The sequence below is a fragment of the Centropristis striata genome, chromosome 14 (assembly GCF_030273125.1).
Source record: "Centropristis striata isolate RG_2023a ecotype Rhode Island chromosome 14, C.striata_1.0, whole genome shotgun sequence".
Lineage (NCBI taxonomy): Eukaryota > Metazoa > Chordata > Actinopteri > Perciformes > Serranidae > Centropristis > Centropristis striata.
In genome coordinates, this window is record NC_081530.1 from 30,301,259 (window position 1) to 30,327,435 (window position 26,177).

The 26,177-nt window shown below is 39.8% G+C and overlaps 2 protein-coding genes across 2 annotated transcripts in view; both read left to right on the forward strand.

Moving 5' to 3' along the window:
- The first annotated feature begins 603 nt into the window (after nucleotides 1-603).
- On the forward strand, nucleotides 604-12,750 carry znf865 (zinc finger protein 865). The gene is made up of 3 exons (XM_059349691.1): nucleotides 604-1,075; nucleotides 1,441-1,557; nucleotides 6,569-12,750. The coding sequence occupies exon 3, from the start codon at nucleotides 7,013-7,015 to the stop codon at nucleotides 11,153-11,155; it is 4,143 nt and encodes a 1,380-aa protein (XP_059205674.1). The 5' UTR covers nucleotides 604-1,075; nucleotides 1,441-1,557; nucleotides 6,569-7,012; the 3' UTR covers nucleotides 11,156-12,750.
- Nucleotides 12,751-23,904: 11,154 nt separating this feature from the next.
- dbpa (D site albumin promoter binding protein a) overlaps nucleotides 23,905-26,177 on the forward strand; it is a 40,941-nt gene continuing 38,668 nt past the window's right edge. Inside the window, exon 1 of the mRNA XM_059350162.1 lies at nucleotides 23,905-25,046. Within this exon, the coding sequence (XP_059206145.1) occupies nucleotides 24,851-25,046 (196 nt within the window). The 5' untranslated portion in view covers nucleotides 23,905-24,850. The remainder of the gene's footprint in view (nucleotides 25,047-26,177) is intronic.

Here is a 26,177-nt window from a genome sequence, read left to right on the forward strand (position 1 = left end):
ACTATGCAGAACATTATCCAGCGTTTAATATTCTCACAACATGGAATAAAAATAAAATCCATCTGGCACACATGCATGTGCAAAATGCAGGAACACACACAGAAGTGCAGCCAATGTAAAAGAAAAAAAAGGGATTTGTTTTCCCTTTTTTTCTTCACGATTTTTGTCTCAACCACACGCGCACACACACACACACACACACACACACACGAAGTAAACAGCCAGATACACACCCACACGTCAGCGACAGGCAGAAAATACTGTACTGTAATGATAACTTTAATTGAATGCAAATTAGGCACACAGAAGCACATGCATCACACACACACACACACACACACACACACCTTGTAATGTTATGCAGCATGCGCCGTAATGATATCCTTAATTGACTCATTAACATTTCCCACACATAGTGTGAAAACACACACACACACACACACTTAATGACACACAGTGTCAGAATTCACTGTGATATCTTTTTAATGGAGTGAAAACACGCACACACACACACACACACACACACACACAATGTTTATTTATTCATGATGCTGGATTGGATCCATATTTTGCAAAGGCAGGGTTAGAGGTGAGAGAGCGGGGCAGGCGGCGGTGCGGCGGCCGGACAGACCGACCTGTGCCTGGCTCTACCCGGAACCATTATGCAGACAGGAAACTACCATTTTAACGCGGAGGAGCCGTCGTCTGCGGAGGGGGACACCTCAATCTGACACGGGGCGGACAACAGCCAGGAGAAGAGGGAGAAACACGACGGGAACAAAACAAAGGCGCCGTTTAGGGAGAAGAGGAGCCGGGGGGGAGCAGGAGCACCGAGGCGGCAGACAATGGACCCATCGGGCCGGGCCAGCGGCGGAAAGAGTTTTTGTTAGCGAGTGAAAAGCAGCCCTCCCGGGCCGATGGAGAGCCAGGCCTCTCGCGGTGTTTTTCCACGGATGAAGAAAAAGGCCCCGCTGACAGGCAGCAGGGACGCCGCGTGCACGGCTCTCTCTGTTTTTAAACCTTTCCCTCCCGTGTCTGTGAGCCGTTAGTGCACCTAGCCGTCGCGAGCTACAAGGTAAAAAAAAACAAAAACAAAAGCCAGCTAATTTTGCTAGCCGCCATGCTAACTGTAGCTAAGCTGCTAGCATTGCTATGCTAAGCAACCTGGATACCCCCTTTTATGTCAGTTGAGTTATTTATTTTATATTTATGAGTATTATAGCGCAATTTAACATATTTTTTGCTAAATTTAAAACACCCTGTGTGTCAGTGTTTATTAAATATGGCACACATTATGCGCTTTTTCACGACCGTTAGTGGCAGTTGGTGGAACGTTAGTTAGCTGAGTGATTGATGGATGCTAGCAGACGCTGCTTAGCGGAGTGAGAACAGTTATGTGTATCCGTCTAACCTGCTCGGTCATCGGTGCATCTGTTTCAGGCTGTCCACCCTGAAGTCACCGGTTGTCGGCGGAGACAGCGGACAGTTCTACCCCCTCCACCCTCCCCTCTAGCAGCTGCGGGTCCAGCAGGGAGCTCCAGACCTGTGGATCAGCCGGTAAGAAGGAAACAACATGCAATCACTACCTACTACCTTCATTAGCTTCAGTCTGTCTCTTCTCCCCCTCAAGCTGCTCCACACTGCCTGCATAAAAACTGTGGGCTTACAGGAGATTTATCTCATTTTTAACTAATTATATCTGCTTTTTGCACACACTGATGCAGAATCAGCAGCTCAGACTAACTGATGACACCACTGGCTGTGATGTGAAGTTATTTACAAAGCAGTTGCACATTTTTCCTCTAATTTGAGAAAGTTGCTGCCTACTTTTTTTAAAAGATTGTTAAATCGGGGTGCATGTGTGACATACCATGCGTTTCTTTTTACACCTGAGGCAGCAGGACAACACCTCTCCACTCAGCCACTCCCCCTTATTTAGCACACATTATTAAATAATCACCCAGTCAATACTTTTAAGGGTGTAGGTGGATGGCAAATCGGATCAACCCCCCAGGATGAATAGAAAAGGGCTTTTTGAGTAGCATTTTGTGTGATTTAATAAAAAAATATGATCTATGTAATTCTGCATGATCAGTTTTTAAGATTCTCACAACATGAAATTATAAAATCCAACAGTAAAGTTATTTCCAAATAAGTTGCACATCTTTCCCCTGCATTTTAAAAACTGTAGATTGTGAATCTTGGAGTTTTTCTTCATTAAAGACATTAACATATATTGAAAATCTCCAACAGATGATCAACTGATTGAATAGTTGACTATTAATTTCAGCACTAACAGCTTTAAACCCTCATTCATTCTTACAAAAGGCCCCAAAATTACTAAACTTTACTTTAATTCTTTATTTATTACACTTTAATACACTATCAGAGCAATGCCACTAATTAATAAGTAAGCAAGACAATCTGACCAGACATTAAATATAAACAGTTCTCAACAAAAAGAAGCATGTGTGACTCTGAGGGCAGCCACGCCTCCCTGCATTTCCACACCTGGGGGAGCAATTTAAGGAAGAAAAGGGAACAACACCTCTCCACTCCCCTCCAATTTCGCACAAATTATTAAATTCATTAGGGTCATTAGATTAAGTAAATGGGTAAATTACAGGAGAACGACCAACATTATTAAGGCTGGATCAGGTTCTGTTTTCCGTAGTCTACATTTTCTGGACATGAGTGTTTTCCCCCATGGATACAAACCAACCAAACTGTTGAAAGCGGTTGAAAAGAATTGCATACCGTGAACAGGAAAAATGTAACAAAATGTTTTCACGTTGAGCACATTTGAGATCAGCCTGATGATGGAAATTCCTCATACATTGTGGATACATGTGCTGCTGAGACCAGAGAGTTTGATCTTCAATTCAAACAATCAGCAGTGTGCAATGCATTATTTTCTTTTGTCTGGTTAAAAAAATAAGTATCATGAATAAGATTGATCAGCTGCAATGGATAAAACTGCAGACTCAGTCATTGTGTTGTCACGATACTTGAACATTTTTAGCGTTTTATAATTCTTTTTGTGGCTAGTAGGAGAGAACAGCAGAATAATTGCAGCAAACATTAACAATAATTTAAACTTTTCCACATGAATGAGTTATTCTTGAGTTATTGCACATGTTCAAAAGTTCCTTAGATTGTCTCACATTCAAAAGGCAATAGCTGCAGAAGTATTTAGGAGATGTGTTGAAGTTATGTGCAGCACAAAATCAAGTTAAGTGTTTCAACTGAAGCTGCAGTCCACAAGTTATTGAACGTAGCATCATCTTTAATGAGTCAACACCATAACAAAATAAATGGTCTGTATGAAATGACAACATGGTTAAAGCCTATTTTAATTAACTTCCGTGTGAATTGAATACACAAGAAAATAAAAAGTAACTTGAGTTGAGTTTCTTTTTGAAGTAGTAAGAAAAAATATGCATACAGACATCAAATTTTCTGAGAGGTATAAGTTGGTATGTGCTTGTTATTATCAATTTAGATGCTTTATTGTTTCTTGACGCATGATTTAATCACAATATCAGTCAATTGAAAGATTTTTGATAACTCTTCCAGTCCTGCTGTTTTTTTACCTGCATCTACAGATGTAACAGGTGTGAACTAAAGATAAAATGAAATCCTGCTGCGTTTGAGACCAGTTTGACAGCCCGCTGCCTCATGCTGCTTACTGAAAAAATAAATTAATGTAACCTAAATCTTTAAAACAGACATTTTTTATCATTGTGTTGTGGTTTATTAGATTATTACTGTAACGTGTATGTTTTTTAATTTGCTGCAACATAGTTGGGTTTGATGTTGAACTTAGTTGGGTGCCGTTTATTCAGGCCGGCCCAGTTAGACAGACTGGTAACTGAGCAGAATTTAGATTAATTTGCTTTTGTGTTTGCTGAGTCGCTGGACAGCAGCAGAAGTTTGGAGAGTGTTATTGTTGTAAACGTTAGAGCACAGTTGATTAATGTTTTTTTTCAATTTCTTAATGGTGCTGCAGCCACACTGTCCTTCTCAGGATTAGAGTGATAAGAAGCTGCTTTTATAGGTGAATATTGTTATAGAAACATCTTTCCTCTCAATATCACTATTTGTTTGTTCGGTGGTTCATCAGCTTTCTAATGCATATAAACATTCAAGACTTTCAAAGCTTTAAGTAACAGCCGGTTTACATATCGTCCACAAGAAAGTCTGCGTTCATTTATGGTTTTGTGATTTTTCATTCCTGCTGTGTTTGAACATGAGTGTGCCAAGCTTCAGACTGCAGACAGATGTGACATATGAAGATGTTTGGCTGCTCTGGTTTCTGTCTCGAGGGAGATTTGTTCACATTCAGCGCTCTGTGCAGAGCCAGAGGAAGGTCACAACCAAGAGCAGAGTTAACCTTCCTCTTTAAAAAAAGATATGTCACCCAGGCCAGTCAGATGAACGTCTTAATTGGTTTCTGCTTAGGCCTTTTTAATGCTAATGTTTTGGTGTGGAAGTAGAAGGAGCAGCTTGTTGCCTTCAGTGAAATGAAGAAGCATCATGAAGATGGAGTCATTGTTGAGATTGGGGCGTTTTCAGATGTCGTAGATTATCTTTACAGATGAATACAGAGTATTCAGACTAAAGAGATGGTGTTGAATCAAAACATTTTGTTAAAAAGACGAACAAGTGTAAATTCTTATACTTTAAACAAGAATCAGAATAGTTTTGTCATTACAGAGGAGTAAACAGATTACAAACAGATAACAATAAAAAATATAAACCCTATAATAAAGCACAAGAAGAAGAAAAAAGGGGAGAGGCAGCAGAATGGGAGACATTTCACATAAATTAATATATATTGCACTGTTGTTCCACAGTACTGAAATGTTTATTGTTTTCTGTTTTTATTTTTTGGAGGCGTTCAATACATTGTAGATGTTGATTGAGCTACTGCTCCCAGTAGTGGGTGCATGAATACACTTTTCTCCCTAACTGGTTAAAAAAACCCTTTTGAAATTGAGAAACAAAGTAGAAAACATAATCAGTGGCTCCTAAATGCCAATCTCTCAATATCAGATCACATTTCTGACTGAGGGATTTGCTGAGCTTGAAAGCTGATTCTCAGCAGCCTGTTTTCCTCCTGCACACAAGACACTGTCCACCAGACCACCTTTTATATTGTGTGTGTGTGTGTGTGTGTGTGTGGACAGGCAGCCATGTTATCCAGCAGGACAGGAGGCGTGTGGCATTTTGAGCCACCGTTCGAGTCGACTCTGTCTGCCCCTCTCACTGGTGTCTGACCACATGAAACCCAGTCAAATAATACACTTCAATCCTTCAAAGTCATAGAAAACCAGTATTATAATTAAATGTTGGGATTATTGCGCCAAAAGTTAATTTCATAAATGCAAAACCGGTGGCTCAGAGCTGCATTTGCAAATTTCCATTTTGTCCCTAATGTTTATTTTTCATTAACTGCGTCAGTTATATTTTTAACTAAACTCTCATTTCCTTGAAACTGCTCTCTCAGTGACGACTGTATTCTTCTTTTGGATATTTTACAGTAAATACAATGAACTTTTTGTGGAAGTTGTGGCCCCTGCGGACAAAAGTGGTCGTGTTTCCATGAGTGATGATGCATAATGATTGTGCAAATCTAAAAAAACATTTAAAGCAGGTGCTGAAGTGTTTCCATGTGTTTCACCGCCTCATGTTGTGAAGATCTGTGTTTCCCCTGTATTCAGTGCAGGGCTTTAATGGCCATTTGGTTTAATTTTAAGCATTAAAACATTGCCCCCAGTGCTCTCTAATGAAAATCTTCCTCCTGCTTCCTTCTAGTCCTCTAGTACTACACACTGGCAAATGCCCATCAGTATTAATTTGAGGCTGTTTCACAACCAGTTAAAAACTCCTTGTATTTGCAGAAAACACCTTGCATAAATTCTAATTACAAGGTTATAGCAGCTGTTGGTTCTCTGGGTTCAAGTTGGCTGATATTAGAAAGCAAGCTGAAGAACATTTTTACCAGACTGAACAAACAATCAAAAGGCAGAGCGCTTTCCAAGATTTCCACACTTGTGCAAAAATATTTGTGCTGCTCAGGCTCTGAGTGGGAATTCAGTCTGTGACAAAAATTTCCTCCTCAACGTTAACCTTCATGTATTTTTAGCCAAATATTTTAGATGTGGTGACGCTTTGTTTTCTCTGGGGAAATGTGTTTTGAAAATAAATTAAACTTGCCTCCTTTTAGAATTAAAAACAGCTGAATTTGCAGTATGCACAAATGGAACATCACCAAAAACTACAGGCCCACCTGACCATCTCAACAGAAAGTAATTGTTGGTTTTTAAATCAATAAAACAATGAATTAATGGGCAAATGTCAGGTTAAATATTGAGTGCTGAAGTTAAAAATTCCAAACTAAAGAAAGAATAAATTGATTATATTTTAACAGTTGTTTATCCATGCAAGAGTGCAAGAAAAGCCACATGTTGAACTTTCTGTGCCAATTAATTAATTAATTTCCATATGAAGTCACTGAATCACTCACTAATATAATTTCTTTGTTTTTTCTCTTCTCTTTCTCCAGGCTGTCTGAAGAACTCCACAAGGGGACAGAATGGCAGTGAAGCGACGGTTCCTCCTCCGCTGAAATAACGGACACACTCCACTACATGAGACTGCTGACCTGATTTTTAACAAAAATCAGCATACGGTTATGGAACACTTTTTAAAGAAACACTACAGACTCAGTTTTTTTTAGTATGATTTAGTTTATTTCCTATTTATGACCCTTTTTATAACATCCCACAGAAGAAGCACTTGAAGGCTTCACTCTTGAATGGAGAGTATCGAAGCATTTATATGACAAAAATCAAGCATCGGCTTTTGGTGGATTATAGCAGCTTGTCGTTTGACGTTTGGGATCCGGACTACCTCTGATAATCCCACCTGGTCTTTTTGACGAGGGATCACCGCTGAGTGCACGAGGCAGTTGTGGCTTCGTGACACTCCGCCCCAGCTGCATTGGAAGATGTTCCAATTCAGCAAGTACCCCATGGACATTTTAGAGATGCTGAGTGGACACCAGGCCCACCAGTTCAAAGGCCTGGGACTAGAACGACAGCTGAGCCACCAGCAGCAGGTCCAGCTGCAGCATCAGCAGCAGCTCCAGCAGCAGCACCAGCCCTCCGCCGACAGCTCCGGGAGCCTCCTGTCCGGCCTCGGCCTCGGCTCCCTCCAGAGCTCTCGCAGCAATGCCTTCGCCGACTCCTCGTCGTTATTTGCCAAAATGAGCGCCCCTCCGCCCTCCATCTCCCACCAGAGCCAGTCGTCCTCGTCGTCTCACAGCTCCCGCAAGTCGAGTAAGATGAGCAGTAGCAGCAGCAGCAGCAGCGGGAGCTCGGGGTACCCCCAGTTCCTGCGGCCTTTTCACCCCGCCGAGGCCGCGCTGGCTCAGGAGCAGCTCCACTCCGGCATGGGACGCTTTGACTTTAGTGGGAGCAGCAGCGGAGGGAGCGCCGGAGTCATCGGGGGGGTGGTCACACCTGCACCCCCGCCTCCACCGCTGCATCCAGGTCTCTCTGTCCCCCAGCCCTCCTCTGGTCCCCCGACCTCCTCGCCCTCTCCCTCCACCTCTTCAGCCTCCAACAACCCCTCCAGCAGCACTGCAGTCCCCTTAGTCGGCCAGTCGGACCCCCGCAGCCTCCACCAGCAGTTCAGCTGCATGCTCGCTGCCAACCAGTACTTCCTGTCCGGCGTCCCCACCAACAGCAGCTTGGAGCAGTTCCTCGTCCAGCAAGGCACTCACAACCACTTGGGCTTGGGTCTAAGCCAAGGGGCCTCCGACTCAAACTCGGCCCTGGCCCCTCCCCCCGCCCTCCACTCCTCACACAGCCACAGCCACACAGCTCCGACGCCTCAGCAGCAGCAACAGCAGCTGACCTCTCATGCCTTATCTCACCCACACAGCCACACTCACCACCCGCACCCGCTCCACCCGGCTCCCCAGCCCGCCCCGCTGGGTGGCTTTGATTTCCAAGGCATTCCAGTCCTCTCTTCCAACCAGATAGCATCACTAATGCAGCAAGAGGCCGGCCTCCCCCTCCCCCTGCCCCTGCACCTGTCTCTCTCTAAAGATGATTCAAAGTCAGGCGACAGAGAGAGTTCATCATCGTCTTCAGCCGGAGGAAGCAGGAGAAAGAAAGCGATGGCGGGCTACCTGCCCCAGAGGAAAACCGAGAGTAGTAGCCACAGTCACAGCAGCCACAGCCATAGCAGCAGCAGTGTTGCTAACTGCCATAACAGCAGCTCAAGTGGGCACAGTCAGAGCTCCTCATCGGGCCTCGTGGGAGGAGGATCTGGGGGCGTCGGGATAAGTGGCATCGGAAGCGAGCCGCCGCATTCCTCTCTCCTTTCATCGTCCTCGCAGCAGTCATCCTCCACTGTCTCCTCCTCCTCGTCTGCCCCTCCCTCCTCTAACTCCACCTCTGTGCTCGTAGCCAACGGCAGCCGACAGTTGTCCAAATCCCAAGACAGCCACAGTAACAGTTCGTCTGGCCAGCCCGAGCCAGAGCCCCTTTACCACTGTGGTGAATGTGGTAAAACCTTCACCCACCTCTCCAGCCTTCGAAGGCATCTCCGCAGCCACGGCTTGACACCGGAAAGCCAGAGCAGGAAGTCAGACTGTAACTCCCCCAGCCCCGAGAGGATATTCTGCTGCGGCGAGTGCGGGAAGAGATTCAAAAAGAGGGGTCACCTCATCCAACACAGCGTCACCCACTCGGAGAACCGGCCTTTTGTCTGCAACATCTGCCAAAAGTCCTTCAACCGGCGAGAGTCGCTCACCAGACACGAGAAGATTCATGATGAGAAGCCTTTCCGCTGCCCGGCGTGCGGGCGTTGCTTCCGTGAGAGCACCTCTCTCCTGAACCACGCCGCGTCGGGCGCCTGTGGCAAACCTCCTCGGAGTTCAAAAAACCGGGGCAGCGGCGGAGGGAGCACGCCGAGCAGCAGTAAAATGGGAAGCAGCGGTGACAGGGTGGGACTCCCAAACGATGGGGCAGCAATGACGAATAACAAATATGCAACGGATTACTCCAGAAATCGCTACCAGAATCAGTCGACGTACAGCAGCACGGTCGACGACTACCGGCGATCACAATCCTCGTCTCTGTACTCCTCAGAGAGCACGCTAGCCAGTGAAATGACCAGCCAAACTCTGCGTAAGGCCCCTTTAGCTCCAACTCTTCATCCACACCCACAGAGCCAGCACCACCACCACCAACAGCCGCCACCGCCACAGCAGCCGCAGCCCCACCTCCCCCTCTCCTCCTTATTGGATGATTCGGAGGATGAAGTCACCAGCAGCGCGATGTCGGCCATCGCTGCTGCAGCCGCCGCCTCTTGTGATTTAAACGCAGAAGGCCGGGACGGGGAGAGGAGGGACATCATCGGAGGCTTGCTGGGGGGGTTGGGGTTTGGTAACCTGGGTGGACCCTCGTCCACGTCCAGCCTCAACGGTTCCACCATGCCTTTGACCCACCCCAGCCATCCGCACAGCAAGCCCCGGAGGCCGAGGAAGCCCAGAGAGAAGCGGGACCCGAGCACCATCGTCAGGAGAAGAAGGAGCCCGGCGCCTCCGGGGGACGGATCGGAGAGACCGTACAGCTGTCAGATCTGTGGTAAACGCTTCAGAAGGGCGGAGACCCTGCGGCGCCACAACCGCGTCCACACGGGGGAGAAGCCCCACGCCTGCGATGTGTGCGGCAAAATGTTCCGCGAGCCTTTCCACCTCACCAAGCATCTGACTGTACACTCCGGTCAGAAGAACTACAAATGCAATCTGTGTGGGAAGATGTTCGCCTATGCACAGAGCCTCGTGAGACACGGGAAGCTGCACAGGAAAGGAGAGATCGACAGCCAGGGGAGGAGGGTTAAAGGAGCCGCCGCTGCTGCCGCCGCCGCCGCTGCCGCCATCAGTCAAGTCGGCAACACGGGAAACGCTGACTACTTCTCTTCCTGCTCCCAGGGAGAGAAGTCTCCAACATCTGGCACCCCGTCTCAGAGGCTTTACACCTGCACAGTGTGCTGGAAGTCGTTCCGCCACTATTTCCACCTGACGGCGCATCAACAGACGGTCCACGGCGGCGGCGTCGGCCTGGAGAAGTCCTTTCGTTGTGAAGTCTGCGGCAAAGCCTTCGCATACTCCAACAGCTTAGTGCGCCACAAGCTCTCTCAGCACGGCATCGACCGCAACGGCCAGCGGGTCAACCAGTCGCAGCCCTCTGGATACTCGCCGCTCTTCTACGACTCTGGATCAGGTACAAACTACCCCGGGTCGTCTCACATGCAGCAGGGCGCCGCTGGGCAGCAGCAACAACAGCAGCAACCGCCGCCGCCGCAACCACCGCCGCCACCCCAGCAACCGCAGCAGCTGCAGCAGCACCCTTTTCACTACCGCTCAAAAAACTTCCAAAAGCGGCATGGACAAACAAAAAAGCAAAGGAAAAAAAAACGCCGAGTGCTGATCCACAGCATCATGAGAGATGGAAAGCTGGTGGGAGTCCCTCTGAGTAAAGACACCCGCAGGAAGCTGATCGCTCTGAGGAGGAAGCGGGGCCGGCTGCAGGCGCAGGTCAACAAAAAAAAGCTCCTGGCCCAGCTGAGGGTGAAGGGCTGCGTGATGAGGGTGAAGTCGTGGTGCGGCGGCGCCGTCAGAGTCACCGGGCTCACCTCCATGGAAGTCCCCATCAAACGCTTCCCCTGCCCCATCTGCCCCAGCACCACGTACGCCAGGCAGGGCTCCCTGCTGCTCCACCACGCCGTCAGGCACCCGACGAGAACCTCAGACCGCCACGCCCGCCTGCGCTGCCAGGTGTGCGGGAAACGCACCAGCTCGTTACACAAAGCCTTGAAACACAGGGGCCACCATCTCAAACAGGCCGCATTCCAGTGCAGCAAATGCCGACACCGTTTCTGGAGCCCCCGGCTCCTGGCCCGCCACAAGTTCTGCTGCCGGGGGGGGACCAGCAACAGCGGGAACTGGGAACTGGTGAAGATGAAATCCCCGCCGTCACTCGAGCAGTCAGAAAGTGACCATTCACCGGTCCAGCTAACGGTCCCGGTTCTGGTCCTGCCTGAGAGATCAACTGTTTTGACTGAGTACAGTCAGTAAAAAAAAAAGAAAAAAAAAAGTTTTCTAGACTAGATTGTTTTGATGTTTATTTTTTTTAAATAATCCAAGAAGCAAGCAAGAGCTAGCAAGTTTTTAACAGAACAAATAGGAGAAAGGGGGAAGGGTTTAGTATAACTACCATAATATCCCCAAACCTCCCGCAGAAACCTGCAAACAATCCTAATTTACTGCAGCAGAGGTGGCTGATAAATTAGAGAGGACTTCAAAAGGCCCCAAAATCAGAGCCACCCTCATCACGTGTCCCCTAAGGTGGAGGAACTCTAGACCAATTATAGTAGCACCTGTTTGACAAATGCATTAATCCAGTTTCCTTTCCAACATCCGTTTATTTTTATTTTCCCACTAGCAGTGTTTGCGCATACATATGGATTGGATGCCTATAGTAGAAGTGAGGTACCTTTTTAGTACCAGTTTATTTTTTCAAATTGTTTTCACATTATTCACAGTTAAACCGTATAGTCCGTGTCTCTTGCTCTGTATGTGTTTTTATTTGTTACCCCAGTGGAGAATCTCACTTTTTATACTGAGATGAAATCTGCCCTCAACATAAATTAATCTTTAAAAAAAGAGAGAGAAAAAACAACAAATCCTGAGAACCTCATGAGAAGTATTAGTCACTAAATGCAGTCGATGTGGCTGTAAAGGATAAAAAGGAGTTAGGACAAACAGAACAGTGTTGGTGACCTTGTTTTTAAATGTACACTACTTTTGTCATTTTTTAAAGAGGCGTGGCCGCAGAGAAAACACGACTCAAACTGTTAATGTGTTCAGGATTTGAAAAGGACAACAGAAATAACCGGAGTGTACTGTACAATTCGTATTATATTTTATTATATATTGATGATTTGCTGTTTTTTACTCCAAGTATCATTTCTTTTATCATCGTTGGTATTGTATGGGTGGGAGGGAACGAGTTGGGGGCTATCTTTGTAAAACAGCGGGATGAATATATGTATCGATGTGATATTTTTTCCCCCTCCCTGTACCCCTTTTACCCACTCCCTCATTGCCACAGTTATGCCCAATTTTTGTAACAAAAAGCGTGTACACATAGTTCATTACTTAGGTCCTGTCCAGACGTGTTTTTTCTTTTTTCTGTAAAACTAAAACATGTAATATTATTACTAAATTACTATCCTTTTCTTTGCCTAAAAGTGAGTTGTTGAAAACCCTCAAATCAAATAAAAAAAAAAATCTGAAATGGTACTTTTGGTTTTAAGTTTATGTTAAAGCTGAAGGTAGTGAGGAATAGAAAAACTGATTTTTTTTTTTTTTTTTTTTTTACGAGATTTCTTTAATTTTCCCAGAGATAGAACTGTTTCCCTTAAAATAAAAACTCAATTTAAAGCTGCCCCAAATAAATATTCACCCATTTTTAAAAAGTATTATTGTAACTGTATGCTTTTCTATTAGCGCCCAACTGATTTGGGATTTTTGAGACTGATACTGATTCCAATTTTAGAGGCAAAGGTTCACAGATAACCGATTTGCTGCCCAATATAATGATTTTTAATCTGGAGTTAAAATTGATAAATTCCATGTTGATTTTGCACCAATTCGACTCTGCAAAGGAAGCCAGAAGACTCTCTTAAACAGAAAAAAACACTTTTAAAGAATATTTAACATTATTATACATGGGATGTGTTACACTGTCAACTATAATAGAAATGAAAATTAAAAAAACATTCAGAATAAATAAAATTAAAAGGCTAAATAAACATCAGTACTGTATATTGATAATTCAGTATCAATCAATTGCTGATCATTTGAATAAATCAAAATAAAAACGTTTTTATATTGGACAACATGCTGAAAGTTCCTATCAAATAACATGGTTCTTTACAGGAAATCTCTTTGAAATTATTATGAAAAATATTTAGAAATTACCGCACAAAATAATGTTTCCAAAACATTTTTTTTAAAAGTATTGTGTCAATATTACATCATTGAAGCTGCTGAAAACCTTTAACTGTTAAAGCTGAGTGAATAATTCAACTCAGAGGTTGATTGAAGAATGGTGCTTTCTTTTCTTCTCTTTTACCCTCCAGGGAATTATTGTAATGATAATAATATGAATTTGTTAAAAAAAATATAAAAAAATACAGGTGTGTTTCTGCCAGATACAGGTAACTGGAGTAGAAGAGGAAGGTTTTCATCTCACAGGTAACCTCAGCAGGCAGTGAGCTTCAACTGGAACAGAAAACAGTGTTTTCCCTCTGAACTTAGGTGGTTTGTATCACACAGAGAGCTGAGGATCCTTTTGTTCAGGTGAGAGACGCACTGATCCATGTCGGCTGATACTGAGTAACAGTCTGGTACCAGTGTTTAATTAATGTTTGATTAATAAGCCTTTATGTCTCACTGTGTGGAAGTGACGGATCCTTCTTTATGTGCAGGACAACATCAGCCATCACTTAAACTTTGTTTTATCACTTTTAGTCAGGCGGCTTAGGACCAGATTTGAGAAGAAAGGGGACACGCCGGACAAAAGCACCAACATTTTTCCACATGCTCTCTATCACCAAAGGTTTCAACTTCTATTCCACGGATTTTGGGTTAAGCGAAATCCGTGGCTATTTCACGGATTTCTGTGAGACCAGGTTGCATATAAGCCATAAGTCTATGAGAACCAATATATCTTCCAAGCCACTTAGAAGGTCAATCTTGGTGTCAAAATATACATTTTCTGGGTCAAAGAATCATTTAAAGCTATTGAGAATATCACTGGATGACTCACTGTAAATAATTTGTTGATCAAGATCTGACATGAGATGAAAGCGTACCCTTGATTTGTTTGAGCAGTGTACATGGCAGCTAATCCACACTCTCCCGTGAACATTGATTCCAAACAGTTTCAACTCAGGATACCCTGCTGCAGCACTTGAAGCGAGTTGCCCAGTCTGAGTGAAAATGAACATATCTATTTGATCAAATAATCATCTAGTGATATTCTCAATAGCTTTAAATGATTCTTTGACCCAGAAAATGTAGATTTTGACACCAAGATTGACCTTCTAAGTGGCTTGGAAGATATAGCATTTCTCATAGACTTTATATGGCTGCCATCACCGCAATCTTGATGAAGTGGCTCCTACTAAAAATTGAAACCTATAATGATGGAGAGAATGTGGAAAAAATGTGGTGCTTTTGTCCGGTGTGTCCCCTTTATTTGGCTAAGCCACCTGACTATTTGTAAAACAAACAAATGCAAAGATATACAGTGCTTAACACATTTATTAGACCAGCAGTTTGTGTCACAGTTAGTCAAAGTCAAATTTATTTCTATAGCACATTTACAGACGGCTGAGTCTCACCAAAGTGCTTCACATAAAAGTGCAATAAAAAACAGAATTGACAAAGGTGAAAGAAAACAAAATTAAATTCAAAATAAATTAAATGAAGAAGGGATGATTTTAAAAGCACTGTGGGATTACTAGTGGACACTATTCCTTAGCACTTGCCAGAGGAAAACTTTAATTGAAGGCAAGAGAAAAGGGGTTTAAAAACCAGTTGTCCTAAATTAACAGCATTAGTAAATACCAGAATTATTTTTAACCCATTGAGGCCTGAAACGCCTGTAAAACCTCTGGGCGATTTTAAAATCAGCCCCTAAAACCTGAAGTTTTTCTGGAAATTCAACAGAAGTGTCAACGCTACTAACTAAATAATAGATTTTTCAGCCTCTAGCAGATAGAATGAAATTCAAAGAGTATTTGAGAACAAAATGACATATCCACTTTCCAGGCTTCAATGGGTTAATGTTTATGTAATGATTAATACAGCAGTATGTAGAAGCTCTTTAACCCAAATGATATTTTTAATCCTAAAATATAATTGTTATCCATGAATTTTCAATTTTACGATAAACTGTAAAAATAGTAAAGCACATTATTTTTTCTTCAGAGTCAAATTGTAGTTGTTTACTTGCATTCCTGAACAGATAAAAAAGAGTTTTAGTGGTTGAATGTTATCTTTATTCATTTCTGACTTCTCAGAGAAATCTGACTTTAAAAAGGTGAATTCAGTTTATTTGTCAAATATATAACCTTTTTAGTTTTAAACAAGATTTTAGAAAAAGATTTCTAAAGTATTTGATTTCTCGTTTTTATGGCAGGTTTTCATATAAATATGTTAACTCACTTTTAACTATGTTTTCCCATATGAAAACTGCTGACATTTCTTCACAGTTCAAACGTTAAATTTTGATTGCTTGTAAGTTCTGGATGAACAAAAGGTGATTCAGGCACTCTAAAATATTGGAGAACTATCTAGTGAGCAAGGAAAGATCAAATATTACTTATAATAGTGACATAATATTTATAAAAAGCCAATGTTTCAACCACAAGGTCATCAGGGCTTTAAACAGACATCAAGCTAAGACCTCATCTCTATAGTGACTCAAGTCATTTTGAAACAATTGAAAATAACACAGAGGTGAGAATAGAGAGAAAATAATTAAATCAAATGATATATTATGTTTAGGTGGTATATCCAGTCTGCTAAAGCTTTTGCTAAAAGTGATGATTGTTAATTGTTAAAGTAGCAAAGTAGCCTAATCTCTGTCTGTGAAAGCAAGATGTTAAATGGAGTTGTGGTATAATGATGCTGACAACTTGGAGAAATTGTTTTAAATGGAAATGACTCGTTAGAAAAAATTAATCCTTAGAAGTCTAAACATTCACATTACTTAACCCTTTGGAGTTTGGGGCTATTTTGTCGGTTTTGGACTCCTTTTCATTCTGCCTGTATGAACTACAGAAAGCTTCACCATGCCATGTTGGTATCATTGTTTTCAAGACAACCTCACCTATATGACCTGATTATTTTTTTTCATTTTGAACACGAAAAAACACAAACATTTACAAAAAACACATAAAACATGAAAAACAAACCAAAAACACACAAAGTTACAAAAAAACACACACAAACACATAAAAAACATAAAAAACAAATAAAACCAAATAAAAATAAATTAAAAAAAAAACACAAAAATGACAAAAAAAACCCCACAAAGAAATTACAAAAACACAAATAAAAACAAAGAAATTATTGTTTTTTTTTTTTTAAATTACAGTAAACACAAAAGTGCACTACAAATGCTAAATGCACAAAGCTGAATTAGAAAAATCTCTGCAAAAAAAGTAAAAAATCATGTTATTACACTTCGAGGTGTTTTTTAAACCTTTGCTAAAAAAGGGTTGATGCATTAAATTGGACATTGAAACTTGTGGAAAAGCCAAAACTTTAGAGTTCAGCTGACAGCAGGGAAACATGCTGCTGAAGTTTTTACATTGTGACGTCATGAAGAAGACTTGCTCCGGCGCTTTCGTGGACTCCGGAGGGTTAAACTTATGTGGTTATGGTCAGTTTATGGATCTAAAGAATATTTGCAGCTGCTATTAAAGTACTCGTTTACTTCCAATAACCTTTTTCTGATCTAAATAAACTCTCCTACAATAATGAAACTTTCAGAATGACACAAACAGCTCAACCACGACGTCCATCCCCTCCAAGCTTTGTTTCACATATTTAACCCACCGTGCATATTTTTATCGGTGCTCTCCTCCTACAGAGACTGAAGAGGTTTCTCTCTCTGAGCTGCAGTGACGGAGGTCAGGTGTGCTGCACCTGGAGCGTGCGCTCAGGTGAGCTCTTCATGCCTTCATGAGTTCACAGCTGCTGCTTCTGCTTTTAACTTCACATGTTGTGAAACGTGTCTCACACAACAGCAGTTTTCTAGGCGTAACAGCAGATTGATCAGTGGTGGAAGAAGCATTCAGATCCTTTACTGAAGTAAAAGTACTAAAACCACACTGAAAAAATACTAGACTACAAGTAAAAGTCCTGCATTACAACACAGTAAAACATTACTCAAAGATTTAGGAAAATTGTCCTAGGTAAAGTAAACATTCTGCAGTTTTTTATTATTATATATGGTGTTTTTGGGCTGCATTATTGTATATCAGGGATGGGCAACTGGAGGCCCGGGGGCCGCATACGGCCCGCACCCTCACTTGAAGTGGCCCTCAGTACAACCACATGCATTTGAGCATGAAATCTTAAAAGTGCAGTGTAAAAATGCACAAAATTACTTCTTGTAATTAATGTTGGTTAATGCTGTTCTTGCACTTAAAAAAATACAATAAAACACAAGTGGTTATTTTTTATTTGCTTCAAACCTTTTGTATTCCTATTTATACTGTTAAACATGCATTTGAACATGAAATATGTTAAGTTACTGCACTGTAAACATATTTAAAATTGCAGTTTCATCATATCTGGTTAAGTGCACGGTCCAATATGTGGCCCTGTGGTAGTGAACATGAAAAATTGTGGCCCCCTTTAGCATTTAAGTTGCCCATCCCTGGTTTATATGTTGCATTTTACTGATTAATTTATCTGCGTTATATGCAGGAGTGCTGGAAATCCTTGAAAAAGTGTTTTCAAGGTTTGAAAAGTGCTTAAAAAGTGCTTATCTACAACACCAAGTAGTTATAATCCAATCCACTTTATTTGTATAGCACATTTAAAAAACAAAAACATCTCCAAAGTGCTGTATAAAGAATCATAAAAACAATAAAAACAAACATTTCCATATAACAATCAGCAATAAATAATCAAATAAGTGCATAAATCTAAAATTATGCTATAAATAAAACAATAAAACCAAACAGATAAACATAAGATAAATAAAAGACGTAGGTAAATGTAGTAAAATAAATAAAAGAGATAGAGGACTTAAAACCAATAACAATGATAATAATAAACAATAATATGATAATAAAACTTTTTATATGGCATTTTTGTACAGAGGGTGTAGCCTAAAGAAGACGCAAATATTGCATGATAAATAAAACATTATGCAAATAATATAAATAAATAAAAACAGAGGCAGAAAAAAGCAATATCTAAAAACTATTTATTAATCTATTTAAAAACTAAACAAAGCATGCATTCTATAGTTTTAATTTTTATTTTATGTGATGAAATTAAATAATCAGTTTACTGTATGTACTCTGTATACCCTTATATAATATATGTGTAATTTTGCAGAGCTGTAAGTTGCTGAAAAGGCTTGAAATTGCACCTGGAAAATGCTTGAGTTTAGTTATATTTATTTATTTTTTATTTTTTGTTGTGGCTGTAGCACATTTAAAAACAACCTCAGTTGACCAAAGTGCTGTACAGTTATTAAAATACAATAAAAATCAGACACAAATATAGTTATAAATGAAAACAATGAAAACAATAAAATACTAAAAACAGTAAAACAATAAAATAGTAATAAAAGCTAAATCTTAAAATGAGAAGAAAAAAAGAAAAGAGTAAAAAAGTAAATACATAAAAAAACCAGCATAGAAAACTATTAAATGAAACCATTTTAATAATACTAATGTAAAAAAAAAAACAGCACTACACTAGGCTAATATGTCAACAAACAAGAACATTTATACTTTAATAAATATGAGACAAAAAATGTTTTATTTTTAGTTTTTGTTGTGGGAATTTTTTTGGTATATTTTTCAGCATCAGTTCCATAATAATAATAACAATAAATTATATACATATATATAAATGCATGCAGTGTAGAATATTACATTTTAATTAAAACATTTGTAAATAAAGTTAAAATATATCATACACAGCACAGAAAACAATAAAATGAAACGACTTTAATAATACTAATGTAAAAAAAAAACAACACACTACACTAGGCTAATATGTCAACAAACAAGAACATTTATACCTTAATAAATATGAGACAAAAAATTAAACCTTTAGTTTATCAGACAGAATCACCGGACATGAGACGTAGTGCAGTAAAGCTGCAGACTAAATTGAATTTAATACTTTGGTGCAATGTTGACAATTGGCCACTAGATGGCGCCATTTAAACACACTTTAACTGTTTCTGCCTCACATGTCTGCAGGAGAGAAACGAGGGGAAAATAATTTCTGTTGGGAATGTCTCATGAAACTCAGATCACACATTAGTGGAGTCAAGCTGTTGTTCCTCTATTTCACTGAAGCGTGCCAGCGTACAAACACGCCTCCTGTGTGTGTGTGTGTGTGTGTTTGTGTGAGTGTGTGTGTGTGTCAGAGATAATTTTGGCCTCTTACTACTCGCACATTCCTGCCGTGTATTTGACAGCACTCTGTCACCAGATAGGACCTGCAGGCCTCTCAAGGTCCTTCCAGGAACTGTTGTTCCCACAGTGCAGCTGCTGCATCTGATTCATGAATCACTCACATTAGTATCAACAGGAAACACATGATGCGGCATGTTTACCAGCCGTTTGTGCCTTTATTTACTTTATAGACTGTTATAATTGGGTTGTTGTTGAAGTAACAGATTTGCCATTTTCCCTTTCACTTTGATCAGCAGACAAAAAGAAAACGTGACAGGATTATTAACACGACTGAACATTATTAAACAGAAATGTAACCAGATGAGAAGATTAGGCAACATTAACATTTATTTAATTAGCAGTGCACATTAATAAACAGTGCTATAAATAAAGGGTGTATTTTTATTTTTATTGTATTTTCTTAAATTATTTGTTTTTACCAAAACATTTTTTCAGCATTAGTTCACTATAATAACTAAGACTACTATAAGATTAAAATATAATAATAATAATACATCTTTACAGATGCTTGCAGTGTAGAGAAAAACTTTTTAATGATAAAAGCATATATAAAGTTAAATATGAGTAAAGATATGAGTTTACAAGATAAAAACTACTAAACTACAATGTGGTAGGCTACTAACAAGAAATGAATATATAAACAAATACAGTATACAAAACAATAAAATGTAACTATTATGTGAAAAAACAAAACTACGCTACCCTCAGATATCAACAAAAAAAACATTCTCTCATTTAATAATAATAATACATTGTGTGTATATATATATATATATATATATATATATATATATATATATATAGCGCTTACTTGTATTAATAATATAACTAGTAGTAGTAAATAATTGAATTATAGTAAGTTAACTATACTATTATTTCATAATATGATAGTCACTATAATCACTATACTACTATAATAGTATTTTTATTTTTCAAATGTTTTAATTTTTTTTTCGTTTGTATTTTTTCATGTTGTACAATTTATAATAAAGAAATAAATGTGATTTAAAAACTGAAAGAACAACAACACAGCACTCACAAGCAAACATGCTCTTATAACAAGTAGTAGTAGCCTACTAGTTATAAGTAAGTTATAGATAAATATTTATTGTATATTTTAATTGGATCTTGTTTCATGTTTTTATCACTTATACTTATTTTATGTTTCAAATGCTTTGTTTATATTTTTGTGTTGTGTTATAGAATTAACTATAAAGAAAAAAGACACAGGACTAATCCCACCCTAAAATATACAAAATACAGCATACAAAACAATAAAATGTAACTGTTATTAAAAATACTAACGTCAAAAAACAACACTACACTAGCTTAATATGTCAACAAACAAACATTATCTTATTTGTATTATTAATTATTAATACAACTAGTAGTAGTACTAGTAAGTAAGTTATAGTTACATATTTGTTTTATTTTGAAGTTTTTAAATTTGATCTTGTTTCATGTTTTCATCAGTTCACATAAATACATTGTATTTTATGTTACTACACCAGCCTAATGTGTCAAGAAACTAAACAAAAAAATATGTACCTGTATTATTAATACAACTACTAGTAGTACTATTAATAAGTAAGTTATAGATAAATATTTATTTTATTTTTATGTTTTTAAATTTGATCTTGTTTCATGTTTTCATGAGTTCATAATAAAACTTTTAATTTTATGTTTTAAATTATTTTTCTATTTTTTTTAATTTAGTGTTGTAGAATTTGTAATAAATAAATAAATGTGATTTAAAAAGAGAAAAACACTAATCCCCCTCTCCCCCCTCCCCCCTCTCTCTGTGTTCCCTCCAGACGGCCTGTCACGCGGCTCTAGCATGGGGAAACCTGTGGGCGGAGACTGTGACCTATTTTAAGCCAATCAGAGGCCGGGAGAGGCAGCGAGTGACCTAGATTCAGCCAATCACGGCGCGGCAGGGTCGCCGGTAGGCAACAGTCGGCGCGTGCCGGAGCCATGTGCTTCTTCAGGCAGATCGGGACATTTAACAGGCAGAAAAACACACCGATTTTATCACAAAAACACCATTTAAACACCTTGAATTGCAACGATTTGAACATGTTAGGGGTTAAAGTTAACGCTTGAGTAAAAATACAACTTATTATATAGAATAAAACATTTTTATTTATCTTTTTTTTTCAACTTATTCTGCTAAAATCACGGCATTATTGTTGTTTTTGCTCCTATAAATGATATGTATTTATATATAATGTGTTCAATAGAAACTGTGTGAGCATCTGTGTGCCCACACGTGCACTCGTGGTGTTTGCTTTGTTTGAGCTGCTTATTCTGACTCTTCAAATCCTGTCACGTTGTGGGTAAGAATAATATTAATTTCCCCGCTTTTCTCAGACAAAACAGAGAGAAGGGGAAATAACATTTAGAAGGTAAACACCGTCCCGGTGTGTCGGGCCCGTGTGAGTGTTTTTCAGTGGTCAGTCTGTTGTTTCGGCCTCCTGTTTAAATGACAGCGTGAGAGCAGCTCGGAGGGGCGTGGTGCCTTCACGGTCCATCCAGGAAGGAGCTCAGCTCAGGTGGGCGCGACAACAAACGCAACAGTCCCAGCTGCTGTCAGCCATTGGCTGCAGGATCTGGGAGGTGTTTGTGATTTATGCAAATATATGTGGCGTTCAAGTACTGCCGGAGTAATAAAGGCATTAATACACACCACTGTGGAAAGCAAGCATACTAAATGTTGGTACATTCAGCAAGAAGATTTGTTTTTCTCACGTTAATGTGTAGAAATGGATGATGAGACTACTAAAATAATTTTATGTTTTCCACTAGTGGATGGAGTGTCTTTGTTTTATGTCTTATAATTCTGATTTTTGTACTTTTTTATATACTATTTGTTTTTATTAGGGCTGCAACTGACGATTATTTTCATTATCGATTAATCTGTCGATTATTGAAATGATTAATCATTAGTTGTTTTGTCAATAAAATGTTAAGAAATATCAATCAGTGTTTCACAAACCACAAGATGACGTCTCTTGTTTTGTCCACAAACCAAAGAGATATTCAGTTTATTGTCATAAAGGAACAAATAAATGAAGAAAGGATTGAAGAAGCTGAAATAAGAAAATTTGGACTTAATGTCTTTAAAAAACTGCTCAAACCAATTATTTGATTATCAAAATAGTTGGCGATTAATTGAATACTCGATTATTGTTAGATTAATCGAATAATTGTTGCAGCTCTAATGTTTATTTTACCTTTTTTATGACATATGACATTATTCTATTTTTAATCTGTTTTACTCTATATGCCTACTTGTGCTGCTGCAACACCTGAATTTCCCCCTTGGGGATCAATAAATAAATATCTTGAATCTTATTTTATAATAACTTAAAAATCTACTATCCTATTTACAAGCCCCAATTAGTATTGCTTAATAAATGAGTTATGTAGCCTACTAATAATCTGTATGGAGTTTCTTGAAAATTTTGGAGAGAAATTGGCTTTCATTTCCCCAAAGTAAGATTACTTTGTAATTTCTCACAAACCATGTTGAGATATTTATTTTACTATCATGGATAGTAAAATTTGTCAAATCATGACATTGCACCAGCAATGTATAGTACAAAAAAAATATAATTTTACTATAATAATAGAGTACCAGGTGTTATCAGTCTGTTTTTATTATCTCTGCCCCTAAAAACACCCGTGAGGTCGAATTCAGTCAGTATTTAAACATTATACCAGATTAAAGAAGTGTTTTCTTTCCTCATTTTTTTTGTTATAGAATTTTATTATTGTACTTTTTTTTGGAGTTGACAGTCTATCATGTAGTCTATGTACCTAAATATTTATATATAATTTAATACTTTGCTTCTTTTGTTTTACTTGTTTATTACATCTTGTACCTCCTATCTTGTTTTGTTGTTGTTTTTCTAGACTACTAGTGGATACGGCCGTCACTGCAGTGCTGAGCACTTTGCGGGTGTTTATATGTCTGTCTTGTCTGTGTGGGGGCAGTTTTTGTCCTGTGAAGTCTGGATATTGATTTAAACTCATATTTATTGTTGTCATTAAGAATGATTTTGCTAATTATTCTCTCAATTCAGATTTGTCTGGAAAAATCCTCACATTTAATGCGTTTGTGTGAATCTATCAGCTAATATATTAACCGTGTTTTATACTAGATAGATAGATAGATAGATAGATAGACTTTATTAAAGTCTTTATTAACTTTATCAAATTACAGTGTAGCAGCAGCATTACACACAGAGACAATGACAACACAATTAAATAAAAAGAACAACCTAGGCATACTTCAAGCAATAAAATACATTCAAAATAAAAATGTCTAAAGAAGGAGTATGGATTCTAGTGCGGAATAAAATATAAATATACAGTATAAAAATATAGGTGCCGTGTAACAAATAAGGTGCAGTGTGCATGAAAAACACAAAGTGCATTGGAGTATAACCAAGTTGAACAGCATGTTTTAAAAACACATAGATTTAATTAACATTTGTCTTCCTTCTTCCTCAGGTTCACAGTTTGAATTGTGTTTTTTACACGTGGAGAGCTCAGATTTACCAGCTTTCCCATGCGCCCGTGAACACGCTCCGTGTTACCAAGCGGGCAGCGATGGGCGAAGGGGGCGTGGCCTCTGCATGCAAATGAGCCACGCCCCCAATCGCCTTTCCCCCGTGAGCGGTGACGTCACACGAGCGGCCCGTGTTGGTTCCAGCTGACTGGCAGAGAGAGAGAGGGAGAGAGCTTCAGAAAGAGAGAGAGAGAGAGAAAGGGAGGGAGGGAGAGAGGGAGGAAAATAAGAGCCATCAGTCTCATCTATCTGACTCTCATACTACTGGATATTATTATTTTTTTCGGGGGGGATCTCTTTATTTCCTTCATCTTTATATTTTTTCGCTCATATTTAATCACAAGTTATTTTGTTTTTTCTTATCTTCGCTTCGCCTCTACTGTTTCTAATCCTCCCTCTCTACTCTCTGCATGGGACTACACAGCCATCCGCGTTTCTATCTGCTTTTATTTTATTTTTCCTCTCTGGAATAAAAAGCCGAGCCGAATCAGCGACCCGGACCGGAGCGGACCGGACCGGAGCGGACTGTGAGTTTGTCAAAACAAACAAGAAAAGAGAAGCGGACTTCTCCTCCTTCTTCTTCTCCTTCTCCTTCTTCTTGAGTCGCTCCAGGATCCAATCTGTCTTCCTGTGTGCGTGCATCACTAGTTTAAAAGAGGTGACAGCAACTCGTGAGAGGATGAATTGGACTCTGTGAACATGGTGCCATTTTGGAGATAAGTCCCCCCTCTTTTTATTTTTTAAAATATTTTTTTTCTTCATGGGACGGGCGCACCAGCGGGACATCAGGTGGAGATCTTGAGCGCGTCACCTTTTGACGGCGCGCCTGTCAATTAGTGTCGCTAATTGGATTATTTTGATCTTGAACTTAGAAGTCTGCAGGTTGCTCCTCTCCACCACCTTCTCCCCTTCACCTCCCACCTCCCACCTCCTCCTTCTGCCTTGGAAGTTATGTCAAGGCCTCTTACTCAGCTCCTGCCGCCGGATCTCCCTGCCGGGGCCACCAGCCCCCAGTTCGGGGCCAGTAACCCGGCTGGAAGTGGCCCCCAAAGCGGACACCTGACCTCCATGACCAACCTGAAGTCGCTGCTCCAGCTGCCAATCAAAGCCGACCAGAGAGGCCCCAAGGACTGCTGCGAGATGAAAGGTGAGCATGTGCACGTGTTTATGTGTGTGCGTGTGCCCGAGCGCGTGCGTGCGTGACAGGAGGATTTCTATAGGCGAGAAACTTCTTAAAGGGACAGTAACCAAAAAAACACCTCAGCCAACAAGTCCCTGCAGGAACAACACAGAGATGTGCACTTTTGAACATTGAAATGCATTTTTTTTGTTACATTTAAATGCACCAAATGTGCAATGCATGGGTTTTTGTGCAACATTATGGTGAATTTTATTGTAAAAGATTAATAATAATCCATATTAAGTGCAATAAAATACATTAGGGTGGCATAAGGCTTAGCTAAAATGCACATTAGAGATATTTGAAGCTTGTGCATGAATATTATCGGAATATTTTAGTGCTATCATATGAAATTGACCTAAAACTGGTTGATAACAGGACATTTTTTGAGTAAAAAGGGAGAGAAATGTCATAATTTTGCTGCTTTTTGTGTCAAATCTTGGGTTGAAGCCTAAACGAACATCATGCATGGGTTTTTGTGCAACATTATGGTGAATTTTATTGTAAAATATTAATACTAATCCATATTTAGTGCAATAAAATACAATCGGATAGTATACAATTTAACTAAAAATGCACATTAGAGATATTTGAAGCTTGTGCATGAACAGTATAGAAATATTTTAGTGCTATAATATGAAATTGAGCTAAAACTGGTTTATAACAGGACATTTTTTGAGTAAAAAGGGACAGAAATGTGATCATTTTGCTGCTTTTCTTTGTCAAATGTTGGGTTGAAGCCTAAATGAACATCATGAATGTTTGAGCTGCCGCTTTAGGAAGTTATAATCTGCACTTTTTAAAAATAATCTTTCAACATTTTAATGAAAATTAATGGTAGATTAATTGCTAATCATCAGCTGTTCCTCTAATATATAAAAAGAAACCATAACAAGTGCTCGCCTTTGCAGAAAAACCACAGGAATATTACAGTGATTATTCATTAGTGTATGTGTGTGTGTGTGTGCATGTGACTGAGTGGGTAGGTGTGATTGTAAAAGACAGAGGCCCCACTTATCCAACACACACACACACACACACACACACACACACACACACGCTCACTCACTCACATGCACAAACTGTTTTCACTTCAGC

Bases quoted from the DNA above. Each gene is read 5' to 3' on its own strand.
- znf865 (XM_059349691.1), top strand. From the start codon at position 7,013: ATGTTCCAATTCAGCAAGTACCCCATGGACATTTTAGAGATGCTGAGT.